This window comes from Chelonus insularis, unplaced genomic scaffold (assembly GCF_013357705.1).
Source record: "Chelonus insularis isolate UGA/USDA-ARS -01 unplaced genomic scaffold, ASM1335770v1 contig_41_pilon, whole genome shotgun sequence".
NCBI classification, from domain to species: Eukaryota; Metazoa; Arthropoda; class Insecta; order Hymenoptera; family Braconidae; genus Chelonus; species Chelonus insularis.
Window position 1 is genome coordinate 1,044,460 of NW_023276571.1, and position 12,025 is coordinate 1,056,484.

Genomic DNA, 12,025 nt, shown 5'->3' on the forward strand with positions numbered 1-12,025 from the left:
ATTAATATTAATGACATCTGCATGAGGGCATCTAGAAATCAGAACTTGGAACTTTCTACCAACTATTAGTGTCAATGGTCAATCTATCAAGCTATATATCTCATTTGTGACGGTTATCTCTTTAAGAAAAAACCATATATAACTGGGATTTTTATGAATTATGTTATCTTTTGATTAGAACAGCCATGGGAATTTTTCACTCAATAATTTTAGTTTTCTCAATAAATTATTGGGCCTATAAAATTTTAATTATTTAAATGTATTTTTTAGCTGAACTAATTTATTTATAATACAAAAAAAATATTTTAACGATAGAAAGTAGTTCAAGAAATAAATCTTCAAGTTGTTATGTAATTTTGCTCTCTAAAGGTGTCAATATGAGAATCGTATGCCTAACCTAATCAGATACTTTTAATTTATTTTTTTAGTCTCAGACTTTCGACCAATAGACAGGAATGAAAGAATTTTTAATAGGAAAATTAAAAATGGGTGATTTATATTAAAACAGTTATTGTTATCAGAAGATCTAGGATTATCAGACCTTTATTCTATTTCTCTATAGAAGATCGTTGCAAAAAATATTCTAGGGAAGATTTGCAGTAGAATCATGTTTATCAGAACAAAGATTACAATTTTATAGAAATTAATCAACGGTTTCTATCCACCCCCATATGGAATAAAATATAATTATTATATTGTTAAAATAAAATATATTAATATATAATAAAATATTTATTCCATATGGGCCCAATTATCTATGAAGCAAAGCACACATAAACAAACGTTGTTGATATTTATTTGAATTTATTTGAAAAAACTTATATTACATGAAATATATACGAGGTCTGATAAAAAACAGCTGATGCTAAATTCATCCAAAAATACTTCCAATTGTGGAATCAACATTGGAACGAATGTATCGATTAGCAAAGAAGAGTATCTTGAAAGAAATTTGATGTAAACTCATTATTTTGTTTACAATAATTTTTTTTACAGTATTTCTTGATCAGACCTCGTATTATAATATCCCAAATAGCAATGTTAGTGTGGCCCTTATGGGGTCCTAATTAGTAATCCTTATTCATCTTTAGACATACTCAACTAAACTTTCTAGTCAAGTTGTTTAAATGATTTAAAAAATAAAATTATCATGAAAATGAAGAAATGAAAAACAAAATGACCGATTTTTAAATAAAATGAATTTAAAAATCCTAGTGAATTAACTAAAAAAAAAAGAAAGGAGGAAATGAATGACTTTTTTGTTTACAATCAATTGGGTTTATTGATCTCATTGTTGTCGCAATTATTCGAACTTACCATATTGCTCGCGACAGTTAGGGGTTGCAATCCACCGTCGTCGTTGCGGCAGGGACGCAGCCTGCATATTAACAGCTCACGTAGGCCAAGATTCTTGAACGCGACTACTACCTGTCGCGTTCCAATCCCTGTAACGCAAACATCAGATACATTCTAAATTAATGAATTCCTTAAACACTTAAACTTTTGACACGAATCATCAAATAAAGCTTCAGAGACTAAATATAATTCCTTTTATTTTAACGATGACAACTCTCATGACTATTAAATGCGCTAGCTATTTATCGCAGCTCTCACGCATTGAAAAGATCCGCAGCACGAGAAAAAAAAAAAATAATAATGGACAATTTTTTTAGCTTTATTTTTTGTTTGAAATAAGAAATAAGAAAAAAGGGAACAACTCATCGTGACCTAGAGAAGATGTCGGCGGATTAAGTGGTCTATTAATTTTCTTTCTTCGCTTCCTATATGTATATATATATATACGTTCGTAAAACTACGCGGGATATGTGTGCTTGTGTGTAGGTATATTATAATTGAGTTGAGGCACGTAACCTCAGGTCGTTGAGGAGTGAAAAGAGTGTAGTGAGCTGTGAAGATTGCGAGAAGCTTCAGAAACGTGATGTATGCGACTTGACGCGTGACTCACAATCGAAAAGAAGAAAAAATAAAAGGACAAGTCGGTTTATTATTATAAAACGTAAGACAGAATACTATGATGCATGTTGGAGACATCAATATAATTCACAAGTAATATTTTTAGTCAACGTCCAGACTCATTAGTCATTTACTTGAGTCTTCATCATCATCATCATCATCAACGTTGTCATAAAAGTCTAGGGTAAATTCTTTCCTAAAACTTACCCTCTTTACATTGCTCTTTATTTTAAATGTTCTTCACTCACTTTTATCTTTGTCTTTGTCTTATTAATGGTAAGTAAAATGCTCTTGTCTGGCAGAGTTACATTTTTTTTTATCTCTGTGAACTTTTTTCACACGTCTTATGTACAATGTAAGGGTGTAATGACAGTTGAAGGTACGAAGAGTTTCAAGTGAGACACTTTTTTTTTTAAAGGGAATAAATTTTTTGTTATTAAAGGGATGTGATGGTGTTACATTAGTTTAATTATCAATTAGTTAAATGCACTTGAAGTGTTTCAATATAATGTCACTCACTTGATTAACATTGTAGTCACTTTTAATGCATTTAAATAACACTCCGATTTTCAGTGTTTATTTTATTTTTTAATTCTTAAAAATCTGGTCTAAATGTGACCTGCAAGGTCCACCCGAAATTAAAAAAGTAATTATTCATTTAAAAAATTTTGCATTCACTCTTTAGACATCTTGAAAAATAGTTTTGAGTTGATTAGAGACAATTTTCATTCGACATTAAACTTTGATGATATCCAATTAATTCTCTCTGTGGTAATCGAATTCTCTCAGCATTTTAAAGCTAATTTAGAGCGACTTGAACGTATTCGAGGATATAAATGTGAGGAAGAAAGTGTGGTAGCTACTTTAGAGTGGATTGTGGCAGAAAGTAATAAGGGGTGAGAAAAAAAAAGGGGAGCAGAGGAGTTGAGAGGGAGTTGTAGAGGAAAAAAATACCGAGGACGCGAGGCGTCGCGACGTTATTACACGGTTCATTAAGGACGCAAGCCTCGAGGCGATGTTGACTATACTCGTGGCTACAAACATCCATGACTAAAATGCGAGAATGAAAACCAAATGACGGAATGAGCGAGACGACCAACCCGATATTTCTGTGTCCGGTTTTTCGATGAATCCGGATAAAGTGCGAATATCTCGGAGATTTAATGAGACGTAGGGTTTATTTTACTGTAAAACAGAATGATTTTTTACCAATGGCAGAATTAATTATTCCAATAACAGTTATTTTTTAATTAATCAACTTATAACATAAATGAATATTTTTAAACATAATAATAAAAATAATACTAAAAATACCAATGACAAATTAATTAGTTTAAAAATGAATTAAGAATAATTATTTTTATTGCAACATTGTTTAAGATATTTGATAAATCTATTTTTAATAATAATTAAGAACTTTTTTTTTTTTATTTATATTCAACGGTAAAATATTTTTACGATGACCAAAGTCCCGTACGATGTTGAACATATGGAATCCATGTAATTGAATAATTTTTCAGATTAATTAACAAACCAATTTAATACAAATAAATCATTTTTTTTTAATATGCAAATGAAGCATTCATGCTTTTTACATATCATATTACAAAAAAATTAAAATTTAATTCCATTCTGGATTTTAGTTTACGTTTCAATTAATGATAAAAAAATCATTAAATAGTCATTTTGACAATTTTTATTTTCCATTAACAAAAATTCAAGTTGAATGCAAAAATAATATTGCAGCATTTAAATGCTAATTAATTTTTATTTATCAAATTATTTTTAATAATAATTATTTCTTAATTTTAGAAATAAATTGTTGATAATGTTAAGACCGATAATGAACTCGAATCAAAAATACGATTTGTTTTAAAAACTCTTTGAAGCTTTTCATGTATTTCTTTAGAATCAATAGCCATTAATCCTTGATTCAAGTGCAATTAAATTCAAGTAGATTGTACAAACATCATTATGTATATGTTAGTACAAACGTACATACAGATGTACTTATATTGTTATATAGAAATAGTGAAAGGATGAGATTTGAGCAAAGTTGGCGAAAAGTAAAGTATATTATCAAAGGGATGAGAGAGAGTTAGGGTGATTGGAGAGAAATGTTTTATACGTCTGCATTCTCTACGTTCAAATATTTACAACTCGTGTGCTAACAGGACGTAGCCATTGTTCCTCGGTGCTACTGTGTGTAAATTTAATCTCTTCTAGAAGACCCTGAAGAATAAGAGAGTGCGTAGGATGATATAATATTTATACTGATATAAAATATCTAAATTAAATCATTATTTAACTTATTTTTATTTTAAATTGTGAGCTTCAGATTAACTTTAATTAAGAGTTTATGATTAATTCCATTTTCATTAATTCTTTGCAAATAGTCAGATAAAATTTTTTATTCAAAGAAAAAAACCCAAAACAAAAAAAAAGGCTGAAAGAATAAATTTTTAAATAGAATATAATTTAAAATAATTATTTTAAAAATTAAAAAAAGATCGGTAGTTTTTTTTTTTAAAGAAAAAAACCTAGAAGACATTACCGATAAATAGTTAATTCCCTAAATACCCCAAAATATAATAGATGGCGCTCTTAGTACATTTTTCAACCCCAAATTCAAACCCTTAGGATCAAAAGACCAGTCAAAATTGTTTGCATATTAGAACACAACTCTCACTAGCAACCACCTCATGATGCTTCAGAGTAAGCAAACAAATTTCTAGAATGCAAACTAATGCTAATGCCGGATGGCCATGTGTCAGGATACCAACATTACTCGTCATAATCCGACACCATGTTCCTGAGTATATAATGCGACAAACCCTAGATATACCTTGTGTATATCTACCCAAGTAAATATGACACATAATATTCTCCGATTTTTTATCTCTCCTTTCTCTGCTCGTAAACATTTTCGCTCTTTTTTTATTTCACGTTTTACCTATTTAACTTTTTCTTTCACCGTCATTTTCTTTCTTTACTTTCTCGTCTTCTCTACAACTCGCCGCATGTTAACTGCACGTGCAGTTGAGTGTTTCATGGCTCAGCGATGGTGTTGCACTTCGACACACATGACAATTTTGCAAAATGTACACTTCCGAGAAAGTGTAACAGGAGATTTAGTAATCCTGACCCAGCGAAATTGTCTTCTTGGAGTCATTGGCTAATTTATAGGCGAGTTTGATCGTTAAGTAAAATTTTATCATTCAACAAATCATTGACAATTGCTTGGATTTTGATGAAAATGTGTTTTTTCCTTAATATACTGAAAGAATTATTTTTTTATTGCTGATAAAAAACTTTGATAAAAGATCAATTAATAAATCAATGGAATAATTATGGTTTGAATTTAAAATTCTTAATTAATAAAAAAATTTGACAAACTAAATAGACTTGTATTGAAAACACAGATCAGCGGATTCCAAAGTAGTATTTTCATTGATACATTTCAATTTATATTCATGGTACAAACTTTACATGGACTACATTTGTTTACTTTAATTGTTGTTCTACAAAATTTCACTACATCCAAAGAATCGCTCAGCATGTTGTCTATTGCTTCTAAACATCATAAGAGCAAAAGTAAAAAAAAATTCAAAATGATTTACAAGTAATTTCAAGAATTATTTTTTAAATATTCTTATGCTGTAAAATAAACATTTTTAAAATTATCTCTGCTATTTTTATCAGAGAAAGTGAATGATAAAATTAAAAATGAGATTAATTAGTTATAAAAACATATCACAAAAAAGTTTTATTCTTATAAATCATAATTTATTTTTTTTTTTTGTTCTATTATTACTGACTTACATATTCGAAACAAAAGAATAATCAAGTGGAAGAAAGTTAAAGGCCTTTAAAAAATTCTTGTATGAATTTAACGCCCCTCGTGAGAAGTCATTCCTCGCGCTAACACCGACGGCGAACTCGTCGTGCCGTACAGCGATAAACACGACAAGTTACGATTTCTCAGAGTCAGCATCCAAGCCATTACTTTGAGGTATATATAATGCGCGTAGGTGTCAGTCGATGATTATGCATGCAACTGAATATTTATTTTCCATTTATTTTTTCTATCAATGCATGAATTATATTACAATTATTGAGGTAATTAGTTTTTTCAACCTCAATTAATTGTTCTAAAACAACCTCGATGCCTACCAATATGTTAATTCTCTAATCATCATAAACTTATCAATCGTATTTCAATTAAATTTTTTTCTAAACACCAATTAATCACATATAACTATTCAAACAATTTTTTTCCACATAAATGCTTATCAGAAAATGCTTTAGAATAATTCGTAAAACAAATTGAGATTTAATTAAAGCATTTGAAGATAAAATTTTTAAATTATGCTGCTATGAATTCATATGTGATGAAGCTTAATTAAATCATTAAAACATATAATTATAGTAAAATTATTCAAAATGAATAACTGGATAACTTAAGTATCATAATAGAGATAAATTACTAATAATTATTGTTATTATAACAAATAAAAAGAATAATAAAGAAATTATAAATAATTGTCTTATTCTGTCGGAAATATTTCTTCAGAAATGAAATTTTCACAACAATGTAAATGAGTGTAACACATAATACCAGTCTAAGTTAAAATAAAACCACCAACAAAAAGCCAACAAGTTTCGATAAACAATTTCCATTCCGAGAGGAAATTGCCATAAAATTATTTGCGTGTGTTTAAGTAGATGTTGATGGTTGTTTGTATGTAAAATAACGAAGGGTATTCCATGGAGTTGAAGGACTTGTCGGCAAGCAGGCGAGGCTGCCAGCCATGGCCAACCTTACATAGGCACGTCATAGGGCCAAGAGTTCGCGACGGAGCCGTTCATCAGAGGCAACTTGTCACGCCGCTGGGCATCGGACATAAATTCCGCTCCGTAATGTGACAGGTCTTTCACTCTTACCCCCTCAGACCTTGCAATCCTTGTCTGTTCACCGGGTGTCCAAAAAAATCATCCGCCACTTAACCGTAAGGTACAGCTAAAATATTTTACTCAGTTTCTTTTTTTTTTTCCTTCGGATCAGGGAAACTATTTACGGAAGTAACATGGGATCGTTTCAACAAATGCGATTATTCACAAGCACATCGGTTAACATGTTTTCACGTTTTATTAAATGCTAACAAAAGTGTTTTCTTTCATTATTATTGATGTTTTGACCAAGACTATTGTTTGATAAAAAAGAAAGAGAATACAAGAAAAAATATTATAAAAAAAAAACAAGGTGAATAAATTTATTATGTAATATTTATTTGCTTTTATCACTTGGATTGTGGGGTTTAATAAATATATATTATCGTGATACGATTCTGATGAAAATGCCCAATAATGTGACCTAATGCCTTAGGCATTGTGATGAGTGTCTCGGGATAATCTTGGGAGGGTAAATTTTATTATGTGGAGGAAGAGAGAAAAAGCTTCCGGCGGAATTCGATAACAATCGGCCAGTCGTATTAAAGGGAGATCGGGGAAAAAAATGACCGTGATTATGTAATTGAGAGTTGATTGATTTTTATTCAATACCACAAGAACAATTTTCTCTAACCATGTGCTTGAAATAATTTTTTGTTTCTAAAGTGACAAAAATTATTTCTATTTTAATGATAGTATTTTTTCTGTTTGAAAATCACTTTTTTAGATTTTAATATCCTGCATGAGAACATCTAGCAATTGATGATCGACCTTTCAAAAAGTCATACCCACCTTAGCTCAAAGCTCACAGATACCCAGCTGATGAAAGGTCCCTTAGAGTCTGAACAGAACGAAGGCGAGAAAAGTCGCGCGCTTCGACGAAACCGATCGAGTCATCGTCGGTCGCTGACTACAGAGAAAAAATATCAAGACACGACAGTAAAGAGGGCCCCGGAGCAAAAGGTGATGCGTGGTTTTTTTCAGACGACAGAAGATAGGCAGAAGTACCTTGGTAACGTTCGATAAAGATGTCACCACAACTGACTGAACTTGAAGAAAAAGAAGATGATAAAAATATTTTTCCGTTGTGGCGAGTCAGCAAATTCCTTCACTCTTTTTTCCATTTCTATTCGTCTTGTTATTTCTATACCTGATGTATAATATCTGGGTATCTTTTCATGATATTGTGTATTAATATAGGTTGAGGAGATTAGGATTGAATTAACTATAGATGCATTTGATACTTGAATGAGAAATTCAATTTTACTGACATAATTATATGGTGGAACAATGTTTACTTAATGCTTTCTAAATTTTCTTCTGAAAGCTTTTTATTGATTTTATGATACATCAAGGTGGAGAAACAATTTGTTAATTGCTGGATCTAATCTTTGTAATGATTGAAAAGTATCCGAGTTTCATAACTCTAGCAGGAATGAAGATTGGCTCATTCCTGGATCAAGGTTGAATTCATTGGCTAGATGTTGAGCAAAGATGACTGGAAAGAACATTGAATTTTATATAGAAGTTTTAAACATCTTGAAATTATTCTTGATAATTCTACAATGTTTTTACCCACGAATGATTTCTATTCACCACTCCAATAGCTTAGCTAAATTCACAAGTATCTAAAAGTTGACATGCTAGCACAAATCATAAAGTTAATATCTTTGAATTTAATTTATTAGAGTAATAATGAAGTGAATAGGGATTAATTATCACTGTTTGATTCTAAACAAGTTCTTTCTTTGAAGCATTGTTCTGTGAGCAATACATTTATAGGTGTGGAGCTTTCAAATATTTATATTGTCAACTGGTGGGCGAATTGTTTAAAACACCTGTTACCCCACATTGTGTGAGAATTAGTGAATTGATGTTATAAGTAAGGAGAAAAGATAAAAGGCTGTCTGATGAGAATGCAAAATGAACAGTGGTCTTTAACTATGGTTCTCAGTTTTCTACATTGGATGCCATTCTATCAGGACTGACTTTCAGCAGGTCAACTCCAATGCTTTGTTGGCTACAAGTGACCCCAAGAATTTAAAACCAAAATGAATTGATTATTGTTAATGTGTTTTCATTGAAAACAACTTGAATAATCATGAAAGAATACAAACTTAAGTTTGAAACAAATGTCTAGTACTACGTAGTAAATATTTTTCATGATAGAATGTTTAAGGGTATTTCTGACACGTGAGGGGTTCGGATGGGAACAAGCAGGTTGGCCTGGCAATTAACTAAAATTCAGTTACTACCTAAATAGAAGTGCTCCTTTTATTATTGACAACAGTCATATATCTTACTGCCTATTCATGAGATTATACAAACATGAAAATAGGAATAACGATGAGGGGATTGTGAATCCATGCTCAAGAGGATTTGGGAGAACATATTTATGACTTTAATGACTTCATGCAGATCAGATAATTTGCCAACCCGTATCCACAGTATTAACTGTTGTCAATTCTTGTGAAATTACTTTCTCCAATGCTCCATCCTCTGCTTGACAAGTTTGGATACCAGGTCGAAATTTGTACATCTGGCTTCGACCCAATGCCCATGCACTTGAAGGATACTTAAGTGTTTAAACCAAGTGAAATGACCCCCAGTCGAGTAAATACTTGCTCTAACATACCTGAACACCTGGGACTTTAAGCTCGAGGTAGAAAATATCAAAGAAAAGTCGTAGTAAGGTCATTCAACATTTTGGTTGTAAACCTTACCTTGGTAATTTTACTAAAAGTTGCTTCAATCTTAGCAAGTTGATGACCATTGATTATTCTAATAAAAAAAGACACATGTGGTCAAGTACTTTACTGACCTAATTTAGGAACATTTGGACCATGTGCATGGAACACTTGGTTTTGCCCAGGTTTTATGATGTTTGCTGGGAATTTTTTTTAACTACTGGTAAATTCTTGTGGTTGGGAAAATCCAGCAGACATTTCCCAATTCTAGGTCACATTTTATGGGGGGTGTAATTCACAATGCACTCAGTTAAAGTATAGAAGGGCTAGGTATTAATTTTTTTTACATTTTCTTTGGTGGGAGATTGTATTACTAGCAAAATTGAGAGCAAGTTACGCATTATGGGCTGAGTGCAATGAACTTATACCTACCATATTGATTGTATTTTTGTACCTGTTTGAGAGAACTTTAAAATTTTCAAATTTAAATACCTTCATGAATGATTCTGAACAATGAAAATCCTTCAATAATGTTGACTTTCATTATTAGTAGACCTTTGTAAATTATAATTGCAATGAATTATATTATCAATGACAAATATTATAAGGTTTTAATTCAATTGAAAAGAATGTATTTATATTTCAGAATGAAGGAATAAGATCAGGTATAAGATTATCATTGATAAAATAATTTAATGAACTTAAACCAACATTTATTGTTCTTTCATGGTAATTTAATTTTTATTTAACTCTAGTGTGATAAATAATGTCTGTAATGAATTTTAATGTTTTCTAAAAAAACAAATATACATGGGTGTGCACATGAGTTCAAGACGCCTACAAATTTCGAAATTTTTTAATTAGGGACGTCATTAAAGTTTCTAAATTATGATCGTTTTTTATAACCACACCTATTAATTAACCCTGCAGTTCAAGATCAAGGAAACTAACACATCTTCAGAGAAATTCAATTTTTTCCAATTTATTTCCTCTCACTCTTTAAAGAGAATTGAGAAAACGGATTTTTCTTCTGAACAGATTTTCTAGGAACTATATAGGCCATAACCAATAGAACCTCTAGAGAACGTAGCTTCTTTGATGAGCATAATAAATTGACTTTTTTAAAACCAATAGAAGAAATAGGTTACTGCTATGATGATAAGTAGTTGTAAAGCATCATCTCCAAATCTTCATACTATACATTTAACAAAGCTTGCACTTCCAAATCAACTAATGCATATTCTACTATTTGAACTTCTTTGATATTGATAAATACATTCTAATCAGACATTTTTCTTCATTCAGAAGTCTCTAGGGTGATCATAACAACTAGAACTTTGCTTACCACCATTGACACCAGCTAAACCTGATACAAATTGGCACTTTATGTATTATTATTGGATCAATAAAAGTGGAAAAGGATTGACCCATCCATCTGCATCAGGTAGATGATATTGACAAGTTCGTGATGGAATGTGGGTTGTTGGTGTGCTAGAAATGTAACTCTTAAACATTCTGAAGTGGACGGTGTATCAGTGAGAGATTCTTGTGCGGTGCAAGAGTGCTTTTAATTTTTGACAGATATTAAGACAGAGGAATCTCGTGGACCGAGAGATCATCAGGGATGTGTGTATGTGACTACGTAGGATGAAAGCGGCACAGAGGGAGGTACAGTTGGAAGATGGTCGGCTCCCCTGTTGTGAGGTCGGATAAACTTCAAAGTACTCGAAGGCTTCATCATCATCGATAGGTTCCCTGATTATTGCCGACAGATTAGACGCCTCGCTTCACCTTTCTCCTTCTACATATCCTTCCACTGTGTCTTATCCTTCTTTTCCCTGTCCTCCTCCACCCGTCATTTCGCGGTGCTTCTTCTCTGACATTTATCCTCACCGCAACTAAACACTTGAAAAATGCTGCTTCGATATATATTCGATTAATCGTCGTTACTTTTTTCAGTCACTTACTAGCAGTGTTGTGATATCCCTCTATATGCTATAATTATATTAATAGTCGAGTACATGATTTTTAACTTTTTGTATTCTAGTAAGGGAGGAGGAGATTTTAATTCATGTACACTTTGAGGAATTATTTTTTTTTAAGATGTGTGAAGTTTTTATTGATGGAAAAAAATGTTTTTCATCAACATTGGGACGTTCTTTGATTTTTATTGAATCATTTTTTTAAATTTCAACATAATGATGGATTTTTCTTTTAAATAACAATAGTTAATCCAATCGAAACATTTATAGCAATTTGAAATTGCCAAAATGTCACCATGTTGATTCCAAAAAAAATTTTTTATTAAGATTTTTAATAGAATATTAATTTTTATTAAGACTATTCAGCATTTTGGTATTATTAAAAGTTTTTTTTCAGTAATTTTAGAAATTGTAATTTCACAAGAACTCATT

The 12,025-nt window shown here is 31.1% G+C and overlaps 1 protein-coding gene across 6 annotated transcripts in view; it reads right to left on the bottom strand.

Annotated features, from left to right (window-relative positions):
* Positions 1 to 12,025, bottom strand: part of SoxN (SoxNeuro) — a 224,783-nt gene that overhangs the window by 11,477 nt on the left and 201,281 nt on the right. The window contains exon 3 of one of the 6 annotated variants that reach the window (XM_035087705.1): positions 1,318 to 1,445. The exons of 4 other annotated variants lie outside the window; for them this stretch is intronic. In XM_035087705.1, coding sequence (XP_034943596.1) covers positions 1,394 to 1,445 — 52 coding nt within the window. In that variant the 3' untranslated portion in view covers positions 1,318 to 1,393. Of the gene's footprint in view, positions 1 to 1,317; positions 1,446 to 12,025 lie in introns of those variants that run through there. One more of the 6 variants, XR_004690636.1, reaches the window with a different exon arrangement.